This window comes from Ictalurus punctatus, chromosome 4 (genome assembly GCF_001660625.3).
Source record: "Ictalurus punctatus breed USDA103 chromosome 4, Coco_2.0, whole genome shotgun sequence".
Lineage (NCBI taxonomy): Eukaryota > Metazoa > Chordata > Actinopteri > Siluriformes > Ictaluridae > Ictalurus > Ictalurus punctatus.
This window is the reverse complement of record NC_071284.1, coordinates 6,096,576-6,122,778: the sequence shown is the minus strand read 5'-3', so window position 1 is coordinate 6,122,778 and position 26,203 is coordinate 6,096,576. Positions and strand designations below refer to the sequence as shown.

Below are 26,203 nucleotides of genomic sequence, written 5' to 3'. Positions count from 1 at the left end.
ACGTTTAAAACTCATCCCACCGTTTAAAAATGCATACTTGAATTCTACTCTACTATCAAGTATGCAAAGGTTACATCCGGGAAATCTGCGTATACTTGAAACGGTGTTGTACCCTTCTTAGAACGCAAGTATGGACGACTGCGCAGCCTGAGCCCGCACTACATTAGCCAGCAAGCTAGCTTAGCTAGATGTTGTTCAGTCGGTAGCTGTTCAATAATACCTCGCGTTTCACTTGTTTTGGAGGCTGAAGTCTTAAACCTGACACTTTGCAAAGGTAATAACCTGCTCTTCATGCATTTATTTTTCATTTAATGCAGCAGACTTGCATATGCACAGCACCCTTAACATGTTTCGCACATTAATTGTTGTTGGTCGCTACCTAGTGGTGTGTTGTGTGGATGTGTTCCAATTTGGTCGTTTTTGTACATGTCGTACACTATGTAGGGCGTAGATAAACACTATTCTCAGCTTACGTAGGGCACTTGTATAGGGGTTGTGTATTATACACTGTATAGTTGTTTGTGACTCGGCCTTATGATGTAACGGTAAACATGATGAGGTAGAGGCAGTTAGCAGACCGTTGTGATGGAAACTGTTTAGGTAGATAGTTAGCTAACCGTACAAGTAGCGAGCTAGGGTGTGATTTTATTGCTATAATAACTAATATATTTGTTTATAGTATGTTTTAAATATGCAACTAAGGAAGGTGTCGTTAGCTAATACTGCTTTACTGAGCTATAGACGGGGGACGTGTCCGAAATTGTACATTTTGTCCCGACAATTAGCTAAGCATACTCGGTTTACTTACTAGGCTGCATTTATTAGCAGACTAGCATGTTGCATTTAATTGTAATGTTTCATATGTACACTTATGTATAGATACGTGACTGTAAAATAAGCACTAAGAAGCACTGTAAAATAAGTGCACTAATAAGCACTGTAAAATAAGTGCACTATATAGTGGATACATTGTGGTATTTGTTTGTTTGTTTGTTTGTAAAGACATTTAGGTACTACATAGTTGGCAGATTTTGTTCTACAGAAATGATCGGTTATATATAGTTTGTATTTAGCATTATACAATTGTGCCCAAAAGTTTGCATACCCCTTGCATAATATGTTAAACCTTAATAAGAAAATAAGAGTGATCATAAAAATCCCATGTTGTTGTTTTTTTAAAATTATTATTATTTAGTTCTGCCCTGAATAAGCTATTTCACATAACAGATGTTTACATATAGTCTACAAGACAAGGTGATCGCTAAATTTATTTTAAAAAAATTACCCCGTTCAAATGTTTACATACATTTGGTTCTTAATACTGTGTGTCGTTACCTGGATGATCCACGACCGTGTTTGTTTTGTGAGAGTTGTTCACGAGTCCCTTGTTTGTCCTGAGCATTTAAACCACCCACTGTTCTTCAGAAAAATCCTCCAGGTCCTGCACATTCTTTACATTTCCAGCATCTTCTGCATATTTGACCCCTTTCAACAGCGGCTATATGATGTTGATCCATCTTTTCACACTGAGGACGACTGAGGGACTCGAACACGACTATTACATAAGGTTTAAATGTTTACAGATGCTCAAAAAGGTAACACGATACTTTAAGAGCCAGGGGGTGTAAACTTCTGAACAGGATGATCGGTGTAAATTATTTTGTTTAAAGGTCTTTTTTTTTTTTCGTTGATCATCCAGGTAACGACACACAGTATTAAGAATCAAGCGTATGTAAACTTTTGAACTGGGTAATTTTTATAAATTCAGCTATTGACTTGTAGACTATATTCAAACATCTGTTATGTGAAATAGCTTATTCAGGACAGAACTAAATAAAAAAACATGGGATTTTTATGATCGCTTTTATTTTGTTAACAGTGTTAAGATTTAGCAGATTCTGTAAGGAGTATGCAAACTTTTGGGCACAACTGTATATACGTAGTATTTATATAGTTTGTATATATTGTATATAGTTATTCTGTTTGACAGGTCGCATGGCGTTGTTGTTATTGTTCTTTACCCTCTACTTTTTCCCTGTGCATATTTTGAAGACGGTTCTACCTTAATCTGCAATGGACATTGATGTGAAAAGGCTAAAAGTGAACGAGTTGAAGGAGGAGCTGCAGAAGAGGGGATTAGACATCCGTGGCCTGAAGGCGGACCTGGTGGACAGACTGAAGGCTGCTTTAGATAGCGAAGCAGCAGCACAGGATGCACAGGAAGTCACACCTGGTGATGGACAGCAAACCGAAGCAGGTAATAACAAAAACATATCATCACACAATACTTGAAAACATTTCTACAATACATGATAAGATCTGGATCCTCCTCCCTCCCCCCAACCAGTTGTGAACCGGTTGTGAATACGTCTACACGGTGCAGTATGTCTTGCGCCAAAAGTTCAAAAGTGTGGAGAGCCAATCGGATTGCAGATTTGAATTCTGAAGCTTGTGGCCTGAAAAGTTCAGAGATTATCAGGCAGTGAGCAGGGCATCTAAGGTTGAGAATGTTATTCTACATGTGCAGTTGCTGGTGACGAGGAGCCTGGCTATGAAGACGTGTCTCACCAGGGACGGCAGGAAGACGAGGGCATTCAGATCAAAGACGAGACAAAAGTCGTCCCTGACGTAGATCACGATGTGAACAGAGCGGAGATTGTCGAGGAGCATCTAGTCAAACCTGAAACAGAGATGCTGCCTGTCTTCACAGAAGGTCAGATCGCGTTCGGGTTTTACAGTGTCCTTATCTACGGATATAGAAATACAGGTTTAATTACTGCAATTTTGTCTGAGAAGTTGGCGAAGATGTTAAACTAATTAAACAATTTAGCCTCATAGCACCAGTACAAAACTTTTCTCAAACCCAAAAGACATTTGGGTTTGAGATCAAAAGATGGATATGAGATGAGAGTTTAGGATTTCAGCATTAATTTCCTTGTATTTACATCTAGATGTGTTAAACAACATAAAACATAGAACCTTTTGTATCAGACCACCCTTTTTTTTTTTTCCTTTTTTTTTAGGTGAGCAAAAGTTTAAGAAAAGCTCTCACAATGTTTCTGTCATCACCTGTTGTTGTTGTTGTTGTAGTTGTTGTTGTTTTCCTTGGCCGACCCATTTGGTGTCTGTTGCTCAGTACACCAGTGGTTGCTTTCTTTTTCAGGATGTTCGAAATTGTTGTACTGGCTATGCCCAGTGTTTGTGTAATGCCCCTCTGATTGATTTTTCCCTCTTTTTTTTCAGCTGCAAAATGGCTTGCTTTTCTCCCATAGACAGCTCTCTGATCTTCGTGTTGGCTTATCCTTTTTAACAACAAATGCAGACTTCACAGGTGAAACTGAAGCCTAAAACCAAGAGTCGATGTTCAGAGCCATTTATTGTTTAAACTTGAACAAGTTTTAACATGTCAGTCACATATTGTTGTTTGTTTTTTGTGCTCACCTACAAGTTTGGTGGTCTGATACAAAATGTGCTATGTTCTATGACGTTTAACACATCTACATATAAATACCAGGAAATAAAAACTGAAATTGTAATCTCTCTTCTCATAATTATCTTTTGATTAGAGGTTGCCCGATAGTGGATTTTACAGATACGGATAACTAAGTTGGGCGGTACCTGCCGATAACCGATTAATCAACCGATAGTTTTTAATATTGATACTGAATGAAAAGTAACACTCAAAGTAAAATATTGCTGAACTTTATAATAGTAATAATAAACTTTCTTTTATAAAGCGCCTTTAAAAGCAGCTTCTCAAAGCGCTGTACACAAAATTAGCAGTACACAGGAAAAAATGATCAAAGTTAATAAGTATGACAACAATAATATTAAAAGTAGACATCAACAGTCAAATGCAAGTTTAAAACAGTATGTCTTGTTTGAAATCGATGTTGTAGAGAAAAATATAATTGTGCCAACCTATTAATTTCTTTCATTAGAAAACTAACATTTTATTTACAGAAAATATATATTTTTTTTAAACGGATGAAATATTCTGAAAAGCAGCCAATAAGAGTCCAGTGTAGGTGGGAACTCCTTTAATACAGTTTAAAAAGCATCTCGGGAGGATTCCTCAAGAAATCGGTTGAGAAAATGCCAAGAATACATTTGTGGAAATTCTAGGCAAAAAGGGTCTACTTTAAAGATGCTAAAATGCTAAATTATTTTGATTTTATTTTGGATTTTTTTTAATCACAACATAATTCGTATAGTCCCCATAGTTTGTGCTATTCCAGAGTTTTGATGACTTTATTAATATTCTAAAATGTGGGGAAAAATAAAAATAAAGAATGAGTGTGTCTAAACTTTTGACGGGTGGTGTGCGTATACATACATATATAAAAACGTTAATAAACATTGAAGTAAATAAAAGATATACATACAAACTGAACTGAAAAGTAACACTCCCAGTGACTCTTTTTTTTTTGTTGTTGTTCTCGTTGATGTTTTAAACCCATATCTGAAGTATCCCGCGCGTCGTGCACAGTGTAGTCTCTCGTATCAAAAACAAACACCATGAGGCACCAGTGCTATTTCGCCTCTAGAGGCCGCTCTCATACTGTATAATGACTTCTCAACCGCTCCTGCAAAGGACTCAACCGGGAAAAACTACCGTTGTGGATTTTTGCCGATAACCAATAGATCCAGCAGTCGGTTATCGGTGCTGATTAACCTGCAGAACCGATCAATTGGTCGACCTCTACTTTGATCTCCAACCCAAACGTCTTCAGTCTACAGCAAAGACAAATTAATTGGCCTTGTTGTCCCAATCTTTTCAGACGGAACTGTGTGACGTGAGACTCTTATTGTGTCTTCAGAGCAAAATGCACTACCAGGTGAGGTGAAGGAGGAGGATGACGTAAAGCCAGAACAGCAGCAAGACCCTGGAGCAGCCAGCGAGTTGGAAGAGGCCCAGCAGGCTTCACGTTACACATCCCATCAGGACAACCAGGCACCTCACGGCCGCAAAAGGCACCACGACGATGCCCCCGGATATAGTTACTACGAGCATCGAGAGGACAAGAGGTGAGGATTTTGGTTGTCCCAGAACGTGTGTTGGTATAAGCCATTTGTTTTAAAAGGGCAGTTTTAGACGTTGATTATGTTTACTACTTTTGTTTTTTTTATTCTAGGTCCCGCTCACCTCAACCTCCAGCTGAAGAAGATGAGGAGGATTTTGATGACACGCTGGTGGCCATTGATACCTGTTAGTGTCATTTTGTCTCTCTTTTTCTATAGAGTGCGGTCTTTGTAAACATTATAGTCGCAGTATAAATGTAGGAAATTACCTACCTTTTAAATACAGTTTCTACTGTAGTTTCTGAAGTTTAGAAAAGACTTAAATGAGATCCTACCTCTCTTGTAGATAATTGCGATCTGCACTTCAAAGTTGCCCGAGACCGCTACAGTGGCTACCCTCTTACCATCGAAGGCTTTGCTTACCTGTGGTCCGGCGCACGCGCCTCATACGGTGTGAACAAGGGCCGTGTCTGCTACGAGATGAGGGTAATAATGTTATCCCGCATAACCACTCTTTGTAACCGTAATGAGCAGGAAAGCATCACAGAATGCACAGCATGTCGAACTGTGAGGCATACCGGGCTACTACAGGAGAAGACCATGTCGCTTTTCACTCCTGTCAACCAGGAACAGGACTCTGAAGCTTCCAGGGGCACAGGCTCACACAAACTGAACATCTGAAGTTCGGGAAAAGACCAGGCGATGTGTTGTGCCTCCTTAAATGCCTACTTTTCTGTTCACCGCGGCTGTAAAGAGTGGTTACAGGATTTGGTTACAGTACAGGATCTGCTGAAACTAGGCCGTGGGAGTTGAAATGTTTGTCTGTGTGTGTCGTGGCAGATAACAGAAGAGATCTCAGTCAAACATCTTCCCAGTAGTGAGCCTGACCCACATGTAGTGCGCGTGGGCTGGTCTCTGGATTCCTGCAGCACACAGCTTGGCGAGTGGAAAACACACACACACACACACACACACAATTGAGAAACTGCTTTACATTTACCTTCATTAAAATCTTTCTCTTGCAGGTTGTGTAAATGGCTCATTTTCTCGTGTATACTTTTAGGTGAAGAGCCATTCTCTTACGGATACGGCGGAACAGGAAAAAAATCCTCCAGCTGCAAATTTGAAGATTACGGGCAGAAATTTGGCGAAAACGACGTCGTCGGATGCTATATTGTGAGTTCTGCAGGTATTTCCGAGAACACAATCCTAACCGTTCCTCATAACGATTGTGTGCGGTCATATATCCATGTGCTAATGTTTCAGGACTTTGACAGCAGTCATGAAGTGGAGATTTCATTCTCGAAGAACGGGAAGTGGTTGGATGTAGCGTTCCGGGTCAGAAAGGAGGAGCTGTCTGGTCGAGCGCTTTTCCCTCATATCCTGGTGAAGAACTGTGCTGTGGAGTTTAACTTTGGCCAAAAGGAGGAGCCTTTCTTCCCTTCTCCAGAGGGATATGAGTTCATCCAGACTATTGCAGTGGAGGACAGGATCAGAGGCACTGTGGGTCCTGCAACCAAGGCTGACTGTGAGGTTGGTACCATCGGTAATCCCATTTTGTGTCAGATTTATGTTTGTTCCAGTAATTTATTTATTACATTTTTTCGAAATTTGCACATTCCGAATGGAACCGTATAGGCCTTCAGTTAGACATCTCTGGTTTACATTATACGTTACAATATATTACATGATGTGGATTAAATTACATTAGGGGTAAGGGTAAAACAGTGTACCTTTCATGTTTTTTTGTCTTTTTTTTTTTTATGTCCTGACTCTTATCTATTGCGGGGTTTTTTTTTTCCCCTGAGCAAACACACCATATAGTTTGTACATTGCTGTACCTTTGTCTTAGATCTTGATGATGGTTGGTCTGCCCGCGTGTGGCAAAACCACTTGGGCAGCCAAGCATGCTGAGACGAACCCCGAGAAGAAATACAACATACTCGGCACCAACGCCATTATGGAGAAGATGAAGGTAAGCCTTACTACACCGTTATAGGGATTGGATTCCACGGCATAACGGGTGACATTTTTAAAGAGGACCTGTTATGCCCCTTTTTTACAAGATGTAATAGAAGTCTCAGCTGTCCCCAGAATGTGTCTGAAGTTTCAGCTCAAAATACCCCACGGATCATTTATTATACCATGCTGTAAATGCACCTTTTTGGGTGGTTGCAAAAACACACTGTTTTCGTGTGTGTCTCTTTAAATGCAAATGAGCTGCTGCTTCCCGCCCCCTTTCCGGAATCGGGCTGCGCCTTTATAGCTCGTGCTTCGGGATACCACGCCAAGAAGAAGTCAGGAGAACCGATATGACTGACACCATAAATTCCCGTGTTCAGCCATATATGTATGAATTACACACAGACAGGAAGCGTTTTTGGGTTAAAAATTGAAACAACGACATAGGTCTGGTCTCCGTGAATACAACCAGAGACCATGATTTTATCCGCATTAGCTGTGGAATCTGCTGACAAGCACATTTGGAAAGGCGATTTGCAAACATTCACAAAATGTAAAGTGCGATACTTACGTCTTCTGGATGTGAAGCTGGATCATGAACATCTGGTACTGATCCATGCTTGAGAACCAAGTTTTTAGCAAATCCTGCTTTATATTGACCCTCATTCACAAAGCAGTCTGGTGTAAAATGATTCGCACAAACATGTATGATTTTAACTATTTTTTGGGACACATTTCCTTCAAAAATAAAACTTCTCCACTGCGTCTTCAGTGCCTCTGATGCTGGGAGTACGTGAAGACTCTTATGTTCATTCTAACGGCCAACAATAGAACACTTCCAAAGCTTACGAAACTGAGACATTCTTCTTATCACTGTAGCAGCTCCAGCGTGGAGAACATGACAGACTGTGTGCAGCTCACTCATGGGAGGATCTATGCTAGCTAATAGGGCAGAGTCCATCACCAGTCGTGGGCGGGGCCTGTTCCGACATGATTTCACATTAGATAGAAACCGTGAACGGCTCATTTTGAGACACTGTTTATGATTTATTGGGAATATAAAAAAAGGAGTGGGTGGTTTTTTACCATTGTAGGGAAGTTATGTACACACTCTGCCGACAAACAGTTTATCAATTATGAAAATTGTGGTCAATGAATGTCATTATCGATTAGTTGGTCTGCGCGTGGTACATTTACTCATTACGTTACTTCTGTTCTGAAAATACGCTTTGGAGAGTAAATACTAAAGGTGTGTCCCAAATGACGCACTATACACTGCGCCCTCTATCTAGTCTAGTGCAGTGTTTCTCATCCGGTGGTCCGCAGACCCTAGTGGTCAGTGGTGTAATTGCAGGGAGCCAGTGGGAAAGTTTTAAAAATGTTTAAATCCATCCATCCATTTTCTATACCGCTTATCCTTTTCTGGGTCACGCACACACCCATTCACACACTACTACAATTTGGAAATGCCAATCAAGCTACAATGCATGTATTTGGGCTGGGGGAGGAAACCGGAATACCCGGAGGAAACCCCCAAAGCACAGGGAGAACATGCAAACTCCGCACACACATGGCGGAGGTGGGAATCGAACCCCCAATCCTGGAGGTGTGAGACATCCATGTGACTTTTTTTTTTTATTTATTTACATTAACTATAATTTTTTTTTTATTCTCTTATTTGGTCTCCTTTTGCAAACCAAAACGTCACAATTCCAGTCGTTTTGCACACCGCCTTTTGCGCCACCTGGTGGTAATTTCTCAAATGACTCACGTGGCATGCGGTTTGTATGTACACGCGGCGGTAATAGATGTTCTGGTTGACCACCTACTGTAGTATCGATTAGTGGTTGCAGCTCTAATCCTGAATGTTGAAGGCTGTGTGTATATTGTTTGTAGGTGATGGGTCTGCGGCGTCAGAGGAATTACGCAGGTCGCTGGGACATTCTCATCCAGCAAGCCACGCAGTGTCTGAACCGACTCATCCAGATCGCCGCCCGCAAGAAACGCAACTACATTCTGGACCAGGTACTGCCTCCAGCCTCATAATCCTCTACCAAGACAAAACTGTGGATGACCTTTAATGCCATCTTTCTAATGCGTTATTTATTTATCTTTCAGGGAGCCAAAATATGATAGAGTAGAAGAAGCATCAGCCTCTCTTTTCTTAGTTTTGTTGATCCTGTATTGTAAAGAAATGCTATTTTGTAACACGAGAGGAAAGTGATTGCTGTTACTGCTGCAGTATTTTCAGCGTCCTTTATTTCCTCATACTTTTGTATATTGTCTTGTGAGCCTTTTCAATACCATACAAGTAGATCCATTACAGTGTTAAGATGTTGAGAGACAAGTAAGCTCTGCCTGGTGAGTAAGAAAAACAACTTTTGTTGCTTTGGTAATTACCAGAAGTAACCTGCAGTATCATGTACAGTTGGAAATGTTAAGTGTTAATGTTTTGGTAAAGCACCAAGGTAAGTCAAAACTAACATTTTTAGATTTGTAGGAGCTACTCGTCTGGTTTGTAAGGTAAGTAAGGTCCGATGGTGGTGCTTTGGCTTGACCTTTGGAACTGTAAGTTTATTCAGGTAAGTAGTGTATGTGTGTATATATATGTCTATGGGACAGAAGCACCAATGCTGGAGAGGTAAGTAACGGTGAGTTATGGGACCCTTTCAGCATATTGTAGCACCATTACATGTAATTTTTAAAAGTATTGAATAAAAGATAATAGACCACAATTGCCCTGTGAAGTCAGAATAATAACAGGATTCAGTTTTGAAGCCAAAATGTCTCCTAGTCTCTTAGTCTTCCCATGATAGTGAAGGAGAAAAGACCCAGACTTTTATTTGAACTTGCATCTCCATAAATTCTTTCCAGGAATAGCATTGTTAAGTTCAGTTCATCTCGAGATCTCGCCCAATATTTTTATCCCCCTCATGATAAATGCGTTTTATAGGAGTCTGTCCGACTACTCTATTCTGATTGGACAGAAGGTGTGCGTTAAAACATATACCACAGGTAGTTCCGGTCAGTTTAATCACTGTTCTCAATTAATGCGCTGCCTATAAACAACTGTAACCATAGTAACATACAGTTATAGTTGCATACAGTAGTAAAACTCACAGCTTCATTGTTAGTAGAGACGCGGCACAGACGCAGGTAATTCGCACACACGTGTCTCTCTCTCTCTCTCTCTCTCTCTATTAACTATTTACCATAATCAATTCAAATAAATATAATCTTATCGCACTACTTTACAACTGTGTGTGATTTAGAGTAGGTAGAATTCTACATCTAACAATATATATAAAATAACTCATGACAATTAACCGTTCTCTGACCATGTGTCGGGTGGTTTTTTACCTCCACATCATGCATTAAATCCTGTAACACACAACTAGCTATGGATTATCCTTTATCTTATTTTATGATAAATAAAAGGCCGCCGTTGATGAGATGATCGACCGTGTTGTTTTGGGCTAGAAGTGACAGTCGAGTCTCATGAACACACGTGCATTTTGCAACACAGATCTGAAATTCTTATTGAGATTGCAGCCCTGCTGTTTGTTTTCATTTGGTCCCTTGCATTAGCGTATATTACTTACATTAAAATGACCGATAATGTCGGCTAGCTAGCAGCTGGATATCCAATACTATTGGGATTGGTACTTTTTTCGACATCTCCATCTCAGGCTCGTGGTTTGTTTTTCTACCCACCCACAAGATTTTCTAATGTTCTCATTTGGGCGAATGAGGCAAAATATAAACATATGGCATTTAATCATTGCTAAGCAAGCTCTTTCCTTATAATGAAAGAAATAAACTGATAGATTTTTTTTTTCTTTCAATAGCCGGAAACTCTTAGACCGAATGCTAATAATGTTTTGGCTAACGAAAAAGCTGATTGACGCAAATGAGGAAGTATGTGGTATTGCAAAAAAGGAGCTAGTTTATAACATTTCTGTTACGACTCTTTATGCTACGTCTTCTTCTAGGTGAAAATGTAAACAAACGTGTGATCCTCAGTATCGTGAGCTGTGATAGGGTCATCCGGGCTCTCGAAGGATCTGTTCGGTCGACTTTCTGCCGTCTGTTGTTTCGGCTGCCGCCACGTAGTTCGTTACATTACGTAGAAAGATTTTGGCAGAAACCTGGATGAACATCTGTTCACAGATACACTTCATAGAAATATAAATCAGGCTTTTTTTTTTTTTGCAACCTCTGATTCCAGAGTCTTTGCAAATTGTTGGGTTTTAAACAAAACTAATGAAGTCAATGGTATTTAATGTGAGACTTAGTAGGAGCCTTGGTCTTAGCCTTATTTTCCAAGGATTGTTAAATAAAATCTTAGTATAGTTATATTAGTTATCATTTCGATGCTTTAAGGTTCAGTAAGTGGTGCTGAAGTATGTTGTAGTGTGAAGAGAGTTTAAATCAATGTGCATCCCATTTCAGATTCAGCTTTGTTTGAATTTTAGAACTGTGAAAGGGTCCCAGTTATCAGCTGTGTCGTAGGTGCGGATGAGCAGATACGGAAGGTAAGTCGGCGGAGTTGTGAGAGGCTGTCAGTAGCTCGTCAGGAAAAACGCCACTCTCACTTCATCATTGCAGGCTTCGCGTTGCCCAAACCAGAACACAAAGTAACAATAACGAACAGCTTCTACTTCTTTCTTGTCACCATTGCTAGACAAATGTATATGGATCAGCCCAGAGACGAAAAATGCGTCCCTTTGAAGGGTTTCAACGCAAGGCTATTGTAATTTGTCCCACGGACGAGGACTTAAAAGAGCGAACGTTAAAGCAAACTGATGTGGAAGGGAAGGATGTGCCCGATCATGCTGTTTTAGAAATGAAAGGTAGGAATGCAGTGGACAAAAGCAAACCACTTTTCAAACAGATTCAAGATCTCTGCTCAACTATTTGTATGTTTTTGTTTGTAGTCAAACTTGGACGATGCCCCCTACCCCTTTCATCATTGAACTAAGAACTCTGTCTGTTAGGCCCTTGACCTAAGTTTGATTTATTTTTTTTTTGTTGTTTTTTTAACATTTAAAAAATTTTATTTCTCTTTTCACCCCTCCCCATTAGTGGTGGGCGGTATACCAGTAAAAGCAGTTTATAACTGCAGTTCAGGTTCATAGTAGGAACTCATTCGTGTGGTATGTTATGGTGGACACTCCAGTCTCGGTAACATAACAAGCGTTGGGGGGGGGGTTAATGTAATATCACTTACATTAAAAGCTGCTTTTAATGTAAGTGATAAGGGGAACTAACTTGTCTTGCAGACATTCTACAACATTTAAATGTAACTATAACCATGATGTGTTGTTCATTAATACATTTTAAAATTGTAATTGCTGGCATAACTGGGATTACTCCATTTTGTATTTAAAAAAAAAAAAAAAAAAAAACTGTCTACTGAAGGTTTAGAGAGATTTCTATAGGCCATTTAATAGTATAATAAAACATTCGCTATTTTGCAAATATAGGTTTTGTTGTTTTCTGATTTTATTTGTAGTGTAGATAACCTTACACAGACAAACGCAATATTCTTCATATGTGCCGCCTTGGGCTCGTTAAGCTGCACGAAATTGATTTAAGTCGAATCTGTCATTTATTATATCTGATTATTTTTTTCCATAGAAATGCGTGTATGATCATACACGGCTACTGTCTGCACTATTGTGGTTTAAGGTATTGGCTATATCGCCCACCCCTTACTCCCCATCCTCCTTCTCTGCTGAAGCACTGCAAACTGAGCAGATGATCAAGGCTTAATCAGTACCATTATCTGGCTTCAAATTGACTGAAATATCCAACAATATCTTCCTGGCTTATTCATACTTTTTCATATTGAGTTAACTCTTGGTTTGCAGCGGCAGTGTTCATTTCTGCCATCTCTTCAATTTAAAACCTTTGCCTATTTGGATCATTTGATGTTTTCACTTATTCCTGTCTATGTAAACTAGAGCAAGTATTGAATCCCATCCTTTCTGAGAGGCCATGTTTGCTCCAGGTCTTATTGTTTATGTTCTCATCTCTACATGATTGTGTTGTCACCTGTTTTTATTTATTTATTTATTTTATTTTTATAAAGGGTGTTGTGAAATGTTTACTGTTATATGATATTAATTAAGATTTTTCTGTCTCCTGGTGGTGTGACTCTACTTGTCCCCACCATTTCTTCTCCCTTCTCTGCTACTCTTTTCTCCCTCCCTTTCTCTCTGTGTCCCGTCTGCTTTCCCTCTTCTTTCCGGCCCGATGTCCTTTCGAAGCTAACTTTGTGCTGCCGGAGTCTGGAGATTTCCTGGACGAGGTGACCTTCGTTGAGCTGCAGAGAGACGAAGCAGAAAAGATGGTGAAGCAGTACAACGAGGAGGGCCGGCAGGCTGCGCCTCCACCTGAAAAACGCTACGATAACCGGCAGACGGGTTACCGCGGCCAAAGCAGCAGCTTCCAGCGTTATGACAACCGTGGAGGTCCACGAGGAGGCTATCAGATCCGTGGCGGCTCTGGAGGAGGATACAGACCAGGTCCTTGCTCTCTTTCAGCCTATATTTGATCAAATATTATTTTAATATTTTTTTTAGTGTTCATAACTATTAAGCTGAGACTTATTTAAACCTAACCATCATGCATATCATGTATCGTAGAAATGTTCTTCATGTTTTATGATATTACCCACTGCTACACACCCCTTTGAGTAATTATTTCATAAAATCAAACATCCTGTATGTCATGAGTGTCAGTGCTTGATGGAGTTGCATGTATTGGTCAGGTTTTAAACGTGGAGGCTACAACCAGAACGGCTGGGGTGGGAATTACAGAGACAACAGCTCGAGAGGTGGCTACAACCGTAACCAGAGCTATGGAGGAAGCTATAACAGCAACCACCAAGGTTCCTATAGTAAGGATGGATACAACCAGGTAAGAGTCGTCCATCTCTGATACCCTGGTTCTCTACTGATGTTTTTCTACAATGTGGAAATCTTTCATGTGATCCGTGCAGAGCTACAACCAAGGATATAACCAAGACTACAACCAGAGCAACTATAACCAAGGCAACTACAACCAAGGAAGCTACAACTATGGGAATTACAGCCAGTATCCTGGGTATGGACAAGGCTACAGTGATAATCAAGCCTCTGGGTACAACCAGCAACAGAGCTACAACCAGCAGTACCAGCAGGTAAGACCCAAGACAGATGATACCCAGTGTGTCTCCTTCATCTCCGTTATTAACATGGCAAGTATGTGCACATGTGTTTGGAACATATTTACAAAACCTTATTTATTTTAATACTTTCATTTCCCCTTGTGTTACTGTCATGACCAGTGATTCATGACTCAAAATCGGGTCCATGAAGCATAACCGGGGGTGGGGGGGGCTTCATTTTCCAGTTTAGTTACAATAGTGGAGATCACAATCCACCATTATTTGTAATAAATCTGTATTATTGAGTTCTTATAGTTATTAAAATAGGCCTTTAAATTCTGACAACTTCAACCAGTTCATGTGGTGTAAAGCTCAGGAAGTAGAGCTCCAATAACTAGCCAGAATATATGACTAGTTGAATAATGGGCCTAATATTTTAATAATTCATAGAATAAATCCTTACTCGGGGGTTACGGAACTTGTATTTTTTTTTTTTTTTTTTTTTTTTTATAAACAGCTCTTTTCTTTCACCTCCTACTGAAACCAAACCGAAACCAAGTATTGGCTGAGTTTAAAACACAGAGCAACGAAATGCAGATGACATTTAAAGGGACTTGTCAGAGAAGTGACATTTCCAGGGGGTTTATGTTATTGAGCTCTTAGCACAGGTGTAGCCTACATATGTTATGGTCATGTGACCTACTAACGATCAAGCACGACCACATGCCCTTCAACAAGCCACTATATTAAAGGACAAAGCAAGTAGTCTGTATTAAACTCAGTTTCACAGTGCTGTGAAAAAAGTATTTGCCCCCATACTGATTTCTTCTGTTTGGCTCCTGCTTGGTTGGAATGACAACCTGCACCCACACGGCCCTTTCCGGATAAGATTGGACACCCCTGCTTTAAACCCTCGTTTTCAGCCGTTTTGATGGGTATTATGTCCTTGGCCAGTAGTACGCATCGATTTGTTAGTGTTTCGACAATGTGTATATTGTGAGCACACTCCCATATTTGTCATTTATATAGAGATTGGTTTTCCCATGTGAACCAAAATTACTACAGACCTCCTCCAGCAACATTACTTAAAGGAGTCATATTATGCTTTGGAATGTTTTCCTTCACCTTTAGTGTGTGATGTATCTGTCTGTGCAAAGTTACAAAGCTCATAGTCTCGTCCAAAGGGATTTATTCTATCTAACAGAGAACACTGCTCCAGACCTGCCCAAAACATCTCGTTCGAAGTGCAGATATTACTTCCGCAAACGTCTGTCACTGTGAAATATTTGCATAATCCCGCCCAAAGGCAGCCACGAAGAAAGAAGTGAATTGTTTGGCGCCATGTCGTGGAGCCGCTGTGTGTTTCGATGCGAAAGCAAAACCCCTTTGTTTGGCCTATTAAATTAGGAATCAGTGGTTACTGTTTATTCATAACGCTATTCCTGAGCAGTACAACCCAAACGTTTGCTTGTGCACAGCACATTTTACGGAGGACAGCTTCCTGAACCTGTGCGAGTACAAGGCAGGCTACACACAAACACTGTTCCTGAAAAGTGTGGCGATTCCCAGTTTACTCGGAAAGTCTTGTGCTTACGAATCAGAACCTGTAAATGTGTGTGATTATTTTATGAAGTATCTGCTATTGACTGTTAAAATGCAGAGTTTTGTGTAGTAGCCCTCTGCTAACGTGCTAGCTAAAGTTTGCTATGTCGGTGGTCTGGTGAACCGGGACCTTGATTGTAGCTGATGTGATTGTTTCTTGAAACGGTTTATATCAGAAGAATCCTAGCTTTCCAAAGATATATCACATGAGTACCTATGTACACACAGATGCTGTGTACATAGCATAGTTCTTCACTTAACAAGGTGCCGGCGGGCCAGAGGAATTTACATCATATCTGAAAGGTAAGAGAGTTACAAAATAAAAACTTACCATTATCAAACGTTCTGCTCAAGTCGTGCTTGTAAAGTTGCTTCCGTTTGATCATCCACATTTTCCGAATCTGACTCGGGCTCGAACTTGTACGGTAAAACCAATGACGTCGCGTAGGAGCTTAGAATTGCTTTAGAATCCTCGGAGGCTGAAGCTAACTCAAGGGGCGTTATATTTCCGACACGCTTGAGGTTTTTGGCCAATCACAATGCAACGGGTCAGCTTTTGTAGAGGACGGGTTTTGGAGAAAACGGAACTCAATCGGAGTGTTTCAGGCAGCCTGGGAATAGAAGTACTGCAATAATGTACAGTATGTGACAAATAATGCGTTTCTTGAACATTAAAGCACATTAACCTATTATATTACACCTAATAAACAAAATAATGAAGGTTTAAAATGTTTAAAAGGCAAAATATGACCCCTTTAACAGACATGCATCTGGAAAGCTTATCTTGTCCGAATAGCATTACAACCACACTATTAGTAGAAATTTGAAATGAGCAAATGTTTACTCAAACAGAACTTAAGCTTTGTAGCTCAATAATCTCTTTGTCTGTTTCTCTCTTTCTCTTTGGCCAGTATGCCCAGCAGTGGCAACAGTACTACCAGAACCAGAGCCAGTGGAACCAGTACTACAGCCAGTATGGCAACTACTCTGGGCAACAGGGCAACAGCCAGGGCCAGTGAAGTGTGTGTGTGTGTGTGTGTGTGTGTGTGTGTGTGTGAATGTGAGAGATCCAGCGACATTCTTATAATTCATGTAATCATTCTTGAACCTGCATGCATCAGCACTCATCCTATTTTATCATGACCTTATCCCTTTATATCCAGTCTTCTCCAGCCATTCTAGTCATCCTAGCAGGGTGTATGCTGCATTTTGGATTCGTTTGAGAAATGCTGATGATCTGGTCCAGGCAGAAAACCTTTTATATTGTAATTTAGCTTATAAGCGACTTATAAGTGAAGCAGAATCCAATGTAAAAGTACAGCTGGGCAGGTGAGGGTTAAGGGTTTTGGGTGGCTCTTTGGCAGTCCTGAAATCTTAACCTTACAGTAAATTAGGGGTAGTGCTGCACATATGGACAAGCAGCATATTATAGTTACAGATTGCAATCACAGTATACTTAGTAGTCTAAAACATATTTGAGGATATGTCAAGGTTAAAGCTGGACCTGCATTGATTTAACACCCCCCCCCACCCCCCCGTCAATCACCCTAGAATATTATCCAGACCCTCTTTAATTTTGTGCAGTGCTCACAGAACTAAAAAAAACATAATAATAATTATGTTTGTGTTTGTGTCCTCTTTAGCATTATTATTGTGATAACGATTAGTAAATGATCTATTGTGCAGCTGTAAGTCTCAGTCCACTGAGCGACCACTGCCCTTCAAGAAAGAAGAGTTTTTGTGTAATTAGTTTGAATTGTACATTATGAATATAAGATATAAGATCTTTTCATTTCTATTTAGCTAATTCCATCACCACTTTGCATCATGCATTGCTTGTGTCTGTTAATATAAAACAATTACGGTTTAATGTTAAAGGAAAAATCCACCCTGAACTACTCGGCATATTAATCTTTATAGTTAAACGATTTCAACTGGTCCATTTTCACTTGGGTTACTGTTTTCCTACGTTATCCACAATGCCCTTCGACGACCTGCTGATAGTGGTGCCAGTCTGCTCAAACTCTGTTCAATGGTCCTGTAGGTTCATTCTGTACAACATCAAGAAAATCAGACCCTATCTCACTGAACAGGCTACACAGCTACTAGTCCAGGCCCTTGTCATACCAAAACTGGACTACTGCAACGCACTACTCTCGGGCCTCCCAGCCAGCTCCATCAAACCCTTTCAAATCATTCAGAATGCAGCAGCATGTCTCGTCTTCAACCAGCCCAAATGACCCATGTCACACTCCTCTTCATCTCCCTCCGCTGGCTTCCTGTAGCCGCCCGTATCAAATTCAAGGCCTTGATGCTCACGTACAAGACCTTGTCTGGAACAGCACCCCCGTACCTCAACACTCTCCTTGAGGCTTACGTTCCCCTCACGCATTCTGCGATTGATTAACAATTATCCGACGCTTAGTAATGCCTACTCAGCGTGGCTCAAAGTTCCTTTACAGAACCTTCACTCTAACCGTCCCTCAGTGGTGGAACAGCTAAAGACCCACCTCTTCCGTGAGCACGTAACTAACCTCTAAAACGCCAACCCCACATTATCCTTTAAAAAAAAAACTTACTCTGCGCACTTTGCTGCTCTAGAACTCAATTAAAAAATCGTGTATGGTAGCACTACTTGTATTGTTCTCCACTTGTATTGTTCTCCATTTTCCATTCGCTTTGCTTGTATTTCCTCATTTGTAAGTCGCTTTGGATAGAAGTGTCTGCTAAATGAATAAATGTAAACATTAATGCTAATACATCCTCGAACACCGTCAGCTTTGTTATCTCGTAGCTCACGAAACTACCCAAGCGAAGAGCAAGTGTGTTGTTGTTGCCTACTCCTGTATTGGCTTTCTCGTTAATATGATGTTGCTTGGAAATGGTGAGCAGTGGATGTATACAGTGAAACGAAGCTCTTTCTCTTTTTTGTTTTTAGGAACTAACCGCGAAATATGAGCGTTCTCACTTACATTTGAGATCACTGAAATTTGTTCTCCTATTAAGCACCACTGTAACTGCACTTGCAGTGTCCACCTGTGACATCAGCATGGCTCACAAGCCACTGTCTTCTCACAAGTAGACCCTAGGAACCAACAAATTAGCACGAGAATCACAAATCCGTTCATGTAAGCATTTAAATATCTATTTAATATGTTTCAGGGTGGAGGTTTCCTTTAGGGAAAGTGGAATGTTAATTTAGCACAGGTACATACATTGTAAATGATTACGGTTCATAAATGGCATAGCCGAAAACATGTGGTCTGTGACGTGATTTCATTTTTTTTTTTTTTTTTGAACCGTCTGTCAGGTCTTGTCTAAAATGGAAAGCATTGTTTTGTTTTGTTTTTATTGTAAAATTGACTTTTGACATTTCACTTCAGTAATTGGAAAGATTTTAGCAACGTTGATAATGCTGATCCTGAGCAATTTTTCACAGGGTCTTATCGTGCGGTTTTGTTTTTCATGTTTTGAAAATAAATTCACAACGCAAAACCTCTCGAGTCTCAGAAATACTGTACAAACCCCACACGTAGGCATTGCTCGATCCATAGAATAAAACGTGTCTTGTAGTTGTCATTCAACATTTAATGCAAACACACAGTAAAACAAATGTCTTTATTTTTGATTTATTTATTTTTTTCCCCCCTCCACAGTCATGACCAGAAATCTGACAGTGCTCTAAGGTGAAAAATACTGTAGATTCATATTAATACATTCTCAATAAATAAATATTTACAGCCTAAGTTCAGGATTTAGTAAGACACACATTCAAGTTGGAAACATACATTCGGTGGAATGTTGTTAGAGGAAACATTTAAAAAACAAACAAACAAACAAACACTGAGTCCACAGTGTTCATTTCCTGCATTCCCCACTGGCTCAGTGTATTCAGTAGCCTTCTTCCCTACTCTGAGGGAAAGTGATGCATTATGGGAGTACAGCGCCAGCCGACATGGACTTTTGGCAAGCCAGAGTGATTTACATTCCTATGACACGAGACACAGACGACATCCTCAACACATCTCGATGTAATTCACAGTACAAAACACAGGCGTCAGTGTGAACACAAAAGGCTAAATGTCAAACTTTTTTGGTACACATGAACACAGCTGTGGCAGTAAGCACCTTTTTTTTTTTTCTCCCTGTGGTTTAATCGTGCGGGTGGTGTAGAGGTGCATAGGAAAGTCCTTAACTCTTACACGCAGGCAGTAGTGGTGAAAGCAGTACTCTGATAGTCCACCTTTGGATGCTTCTGTAGAAATATTCATTAATATTCATATATATTGGCAGTGGATGCTGGTGATTATCTCTCGGTTCTGTTCTCGTCCAAAATGGCTTTGAAGGTGTAGGCTGATATCACGATGGTTCCCACTCAAGTTTTCGTAACATTAATGCATCTGTAGAAGGTGTGTGCACAGTTCGGTTCTCTGTTACATGTAATGAAATATGTGTTCAATGTGTTTAAACAGTCAATTCCCAAATGCTAAATTGAGGCGCAGTCTTTTTCTGTCTTGGCCATGCACCGGAGTTCAGTCTGGCTCCTTGCGTTTGTCTTTGTTTAACTGGAGCTCCTCCATTTTCTCCTGGAGGAAAGAGCTGGGTGCAGATGAGCCTCTCATTCTGATTGGCAGTATGGCACTCTGGAACAATACAGGACAAGAGAGGTGATTTTAAAGACGAGGTTTGTCATTTTTTTTTTTTCGAGCTCTCTGCTGCCTGCATTTGCAATGAAAAAAACAAAACGTTTGTTTAGTAGCTTCATCTGATCTGTTTAAAAAAAAACAAAAAAAACATAAATGGCCAGCACATTATCTGCCTGTTATCTGGGTAAGGAGGCAATTTCAGGGCCAGAAAACTCAACAGAAGCTTCAAATCGAGCAAGAATCTGAAGCTATAATGGGCACAAAGTCACTGAAACTGGACAGTTGAACATTAGAAAAAGACCAGGTGATAGCCCATGGTAGCCTCAGATTCCTGTTCTTGCCTGACAGGAGTGGAACCAAACGCGGTCTCCTGCTGTTGTGGCCCATTCACCGCAAGATTTGATGTTTTGCACATGCTGAGATGCTTTTCTGCTCACCACGGTTGTAAAGAGTGATTAGTAACAGTTACTATATCCGTCTTGGCATGAATGTACAGGTGTTCCTAATAAAGTGGCCAGTGGGTGTATATTTAGTTTGTTTCGGTATGCAACAGTGACGGTACAACCGGAGAAAATATAAAACCACAAACGTACTCTATACACAAAACTACATACAAGGTACTTTTACTGTAGAGTAAGAGTAATATGTGCACACACACACACATACAGGATGGTATAAATAACAGTGTACAAAAACAACACAAATCAATAAATAGGAACTTTTTTGCACAACTACCTTTTGAAAGGCAGGTTAAAATTAGCCGGTTTTTTAAAACCGGTTACTTTATCTTAAACTGGGTTTCTCTTACTCCTGCATCTATAACAGGGATGTAACTGAATATATTATTCAGAATGAACAGATCATTTGTTCTAAACGGATATAACTACAGATACTCATAGGAGTCACGGTGTTCGTGTTTATTTTTGACTGTAATTTTTATGAGCAAGCTTGCCAGGGCTTCTGGTTGAGTCTAGAGGGACAAGGGACGCAGGAAAAAGGGTCTGCGAGCAGGAGGTTGTTCATTTGATTTAGTTAGGAATCTCTCGGGCGTGAGCAAGTGGTCAGACACGAAGCCTGCAGGTGTGAGTGAGCAGTCAGGTATAAAGCATGTGCGATAAAGAAAGACAATGTTCATCAGCATGAACGGGAGTTGCTGCATGATGCATTTGCAAGGTTTATTCATTAATCCTTAGTAGCTGCCTGGTGTGGGTTACAGTGGTTTATACTGGCTTCTAGTTTGTTTATACTTTGGGAAATAGAACCAATTAAATTCATTAGAAATATCACAGGCAGATACAAACAGGGAAATAATAACTGCACGAGTGGGATTAAAAAAAATAATAATTATGAACTTTCCAGTGATTCCCACTGGCTGAAAAAAAAAAAAAAAAAAAAAAACCCTTACAGTTTACGCCACGTCCACTTCAGGTTTAAATCTGTACACAGATACAGGTAGTGTCATAACCTTACACCCCCTAGTCCATAATATTATCACATTACGCTGCAATAATTTTCCCTTCATGCTCTTCAGCCCACCAGTCGAAATTTCTGGAACTCCAAACATCTGTAAAGTTGAAATCCACGTTTCCCAGTGTGGGCATCTTTTTCGTACCTTCTCAGGGGCTGAAGGAGTTTTGGAATGGTGCAGGTCTTTGCGGTTTGCCACTGGTGTCCACACTCCTGGGTCTGTCTGAGTGGAGCGGTCCGACAGCGAGGCGTTCTCCGCTATGCTCTGCGGTGTACCGTGACTCTTGGAGTGGTCAGGTCCATTTCCATGAGGAAACACAAATGTTTCTTCCTCACAACCTTATTGAGTAAAAGAGAAACAAAGCAATTGGATAAACACTTTATAATTAGGTGTATTAGATTTGGACACAGAGGCTTAAAAATTGTCAAAACTCAATGCGTCATACAATGTTTTGCAATGTATCTTGGAGAGTGTTTTTGGAAAATGCATTGAATATGTGTGGTAGCATGGGAAACCCTTCACAAAAATAAATAAAAACGTTTTTGTTATGTTTGTCTATATCCATCCATCTATCCATCCATTTTCTGTACCGCTTATCCTACACAGGGGTGCAGGGAGTCTAGAGCCTATCCCAGGGGACTCAGGGCACAAGGCGGGGAACACACTGGATGGGGTGCCAACCCATCGCATTGGCACAATAACACACCCATTCACACATTACAGACAATGTGGAAATGCCAATCAGGATGGTGTACTGCTTCTGGCGTGATTTTGCAGTGTGCAAGTGATGGACACTATACAAGTCAAAAATCCCCATAATGCAACCGGACTGGTGCGGAGGAGCTCAGAAAAAAAAATCGCGGAAGACAGCGTATCCGATATTTTTAAGTATTAAACCTTGGTTAAACAGGACTTGTTTAACAATACCCGAATAAATTGTTAACTTGTTGAAGGTTTCCATCCTTTCAGGGTCGCGGGGAACCTGGAGCCTATCCCAGAGAGCATCAGGCACAGGGCGGGGTACACCCGGGATAGGGTGCTAATCCATCACATCACATTACAATCATTCACATTCACACACCACGGACATTCTGGAAATGCCAATCAGCCTACCATGCATGTCTTTGGACTTGGGGAGGAAACCGGAGTACCCGGAGGAAACCCCATGCAAACTCTGCACACACAGAGCAGCATCAGGACCAGAACCCTGGGTGCGTGAGGTGAACGTGCTAACCACTAAGCCACCGTACGCCCTGGGTGAAGGTTTAAACAATCTCTAATTCGGTTAAGTTTCCTGTTGTGCATTTTGCTGTTAATGCGGTTGCTGTAATCTGGTGGTCCCTTTAAGATTTTTGTGTTTATAATGTCATCGAAGGTCACCAGAGGAAACCTCCAAAGCACAGGGAGAACGTGCAAACTCCACAAACACAGGGCAAAGGCGAGAATCGAACCCCTAACCCTGGAGGAGTGACGCAAATGTGCGAAATCTCAAAGACAAGTTCCAGCTTTTTATTTCAATTTGGTGACCTCCAAAAGAAAAAGGGTTAGGGTTTAACCCAAAACAGGTTAAGATAATAAAAACATTTCTACATTATTTTGGGGATACTTGATATATGTAAAAGCCACAGTGACTTCCAATGGTTTATCCTATACTGCCACACATATCTTATTTTCAGTATCAATGTAATATCTTTAGCTATCTTCAGCCAATAACTTTACCACCATCTTTACAAAGGTAACTGTTCTATGTACTATGTCATGGAGGAAATCTCACCCCAGCTTCCCTTTGTCCTTATCCCGGATCCTGGACCTGGAGTGCAGGGACAGGAGCCTCCGGAAACCTGGAACTTCATACACCCCATTGCCACCAGGTCTTTACAGTGCTTATGACAGTTTACCCCACAGTCTAGAGAGCAGGACACACAGAGATTGAGAGATATGATTGTGTTTAGGGTTTATTTTCACATTACTTGTCCTTTAGTAGAAATGCATAAGTGTATCTGGTCTTACCTTTGCAGTGGTATCCTTGCTTTATGACTCCCCATAGCTGAGGGACAAAAGAAAAACAAATAGATTGCATATTTATAAATGGCATCAAATGTCATAAGCAACTTTAGACAATTAGGTGTAAAATGTAAGCACAATTACTATTCAATTCATTTCACAGGACTAGTACAACGAGCAATAAAAACACTACATGGCACACTAAAAAAAGTCCTCACAAATCCTCGGCAGGTGTCGCAGAAGGTGGGCCTCTTGTATGTCATCTCATGGAAGTTGTGCAGGTTGTGGAAATTGAAGCCCAGCTTAGCACATACTGACATCCCTCGCATGAAATAGGACGTGATCTCCTCTTTGCTAATTTTTCCTTCCCTGGGGAGAGAGAAAACGGAAATATAACAACAGAATCTAATTTGTGCCAAAAATTCAAAGATTAGGGTTTGTGGAAGTTTCATCCAGAGCATTTTGGACTAATTAAGAAATGTTTGGGGAAACAAACAAACAAACAAAATAACCCAAACAATTTACCCAATTCATCTGCATGTTATTTTTCTATAAAAGAGAAAACGAGTTACATTCATTAAGCAGGTTGGTGCAATCTAAATTATTCAACCCCCATTGTAAATCATGTTTATTGTCAAAATTTACAGACTTTCAGCTGTTTGCAATGAACAAATCAAACAAAAGCGATTAAAATGAAATAGTTCAACACAACGAATGCTTCAAGTGGTTTCCCCGAATTCAACTGAAAATGCAACTTATAAGGATTTCTCCAGTCTCAGAATTATTCAACCCCTTCAGGGCGAGCATCTTTAGTACTTAGTAGAGCACCCTTTTACTGTTATGACCTGCTGCAACGAGATGTATAGCTTCTGGCAGCGTTCCTGAGGAATCTTAGCACTTTCCACATGAGCAATGGCCTCCAGTTCAGTAATATTCTTGGGTTTGCGTGCTTCAACCGCCTTCTTCAAATCCCACCAGAGATTTTCTGTGTGGTGACTGTGATGGCCCTGTAGACGTACACTACTAACCCTAACCCTATTTCAATTGTTTTATTTGATTTCTGCATTGCAAACAACTGAAAGCCTGTAAATTTCTATAATAAACCTGATTTGCAATAGGGGTTGTATAATTGGAGTTGATTGCAACTGTATTTTTTTTTTTTTTTTAATGGTGTATTCTAAATCAATTTCCTACATTAACGGCAAAAAGCTACATCTTAACAAGTTAAAATATTTGCTCATTTTAAGCATTTATTCCTAGAAAGAAGCAAAATGGATCTGCCAATAGAATAAGAAAATATAATTCTTGAAATGAGTTACAATATTTAGAAATAGGTTTAATATTCATATTGTGATCTTATGCTAGGGAATACTAGATACATTTGACTATATTCAAAATATTTTCATGTGTTAAGATGTCTTTTTTTTTTTTTTGCAGTATCATCCCAATATAATGGTGCCAGTGGGATTTAGCCCTTGCTTGATCGCTACCTAAAGAGAGTGATGCAGCAGGGCTTTAGTCTGTCCAGCTCTCTCACCTGCTCTCTCATCTGCACATTCTGTTCAAACAGATCTCAAACATTCTTGCTAATGCTGCCATCAGTGCCACTGTGCTCGTCTTCTCATAGATCGATAACTAGCCGAGCCAAGCCTTTGTCATAACTTCGGGAGACTGTCATATAGCTACCTTGCATTCTGGAACTTTGAGTCCATGTAATGTAATGTAATGTGAAACAGAACGCTAGTTAGGGTCCTCCGTACCTGTCACTTTCATGAGTACAGTAGGAAAAAGGAAAATTAGCAGCTATCTTCTCAAAGTCCTCCAGAGAGATGTAGCCATCCATGTTCAGATCATAATTCTTCATGATCGACTGCAGAGGGAGACAGAGTCCACGTGAGCTGAGAAACATGTTACATAGTGTGGAATAAGGAAGTGAAAGAGCAGTCAGGAACTGCTGCCATTGTCACTTCCACTGCTGAGTATTATTTTTTTTTTTTTACTTACGTCCACCATCTGTTTGACGTGTTTAGAGATGGTGTCCGGGTCGAGGCGTGGAGTCACCCCTGACCCCCATTCGGCAACCACAGGGGGCTTCACTGGGGTTACAGGCTAGAATGAGACCGAAAGAAAAAGACAGACACAGAAACCGTTAATTTAAAAGATCATATGAATGGAGTTTCGTTTTGAGCAGTCTCTTGAAAGTTGGTGGAAGAAAAAAAAAAACACTGCAATCTGCTGTGCTATGCGTTTACATGTAACACACAGACCCAGGCATCAGAAGGTGTTAGAAGAACCTTCATACGTAATAAGGCCCATACTCAAAGTGAAAGAGATAACGATCAGCCG

At 40.4% G+C, this 26,203-nt stretch overlaps 2 protein-coding genes across 7 annotated transcripts in view; one reads left to right on the top strand and one right to left on the bottom strand.

Annotated features, from left to right (window-relative positions):
- Positions 1-102: 102 nt before the first annotated feature.
- Positions 103-19,857, top strand: hnrnpul1 (heterogeneous nuclear ribonucleoprotein U-like 1). 3 transcript variants are annotated; one of them, XM_017465675.3, is made up of 16 exons: positions 103-274; positions 2,053-2,257; positions 2,528-2,713; positions 4,821-5,028; positions 5,136-5,209; positions 5,369-5,508; positions 5,863-5,962; positions 6,086-6,198; positions 6,289-6,555; positions 6,875-6,997; positions 8,881-9,009; positions 11,669-11,837; positions 13,257-13,514; positions 13,760-13,908; positions 13,991-14,170; positions 16,651-19,857. In XM_017465675.3, the coding sequence occupies exons 2-16, from the start codon at positions 2,074-2,076 to the stop codon at positions 16,756-16,758; spliced, it is 2,388 nt and encodes a 795-aa protein (XP_017321164.1). In that variant the 5' UTR covers positions 103-274; positions 2,053-2,073; the 3' UTR covers positions 16,759-19,857. The 3 variants fall into 3 exon arrangements, with proteins under 3 accessions (XP_017321164.1, XP_017321165.1, XP_017321166.1); XM_017465676.3 differs by lacking the exon at positions 103-274 and adding an exon at positions 533-600; XM_017465677.3 differs by lacking the exon at positions 103-274 and adding an exon at positions 536-559.
- Positions 19,339-26,203, bottom strand: part of rasgrp4 (RAS guanyl releasing protein 4) — a 26,163-nt gene continuing 19,298 nt past the window's right edge. For all 4 annotated transcript variants that reach the window (XM_017465680.3, XM_017465681.3, XM_017465682.3 and 1 more), the window contains 7 exons: positions 25,862-25,966; positions 25,618-25,727; positions 24,076-24,226; positions 23,864-23,900; positions 23,628-23,759; positions 21,998-22,191; positions 19,339-20,382 (listed from right to left, as the gene is read on the bottom strand). In XM_017465680.3, coding sequence (XP_017321169.1) covers positions 20,272-20,382; positions 21,998-22,191; positions 23,628-23,759; positions 23,864-23,900; positions 24,076-24,226; positions 25,618-25,727; positions 25,862-25,966 — 840 coding nt within the window. In that variant the 3' untranslated portion in view covers positions 19,339-20,271. The remainder of the gene's footprint in view (positions 20,383-21,997; positions 22,192-23,627; positions 23,760-23,863; positions 23,901-24,075; positions 24,227-25,617; positions 25,728-25,861; positions 25,967-26,203) is intronic.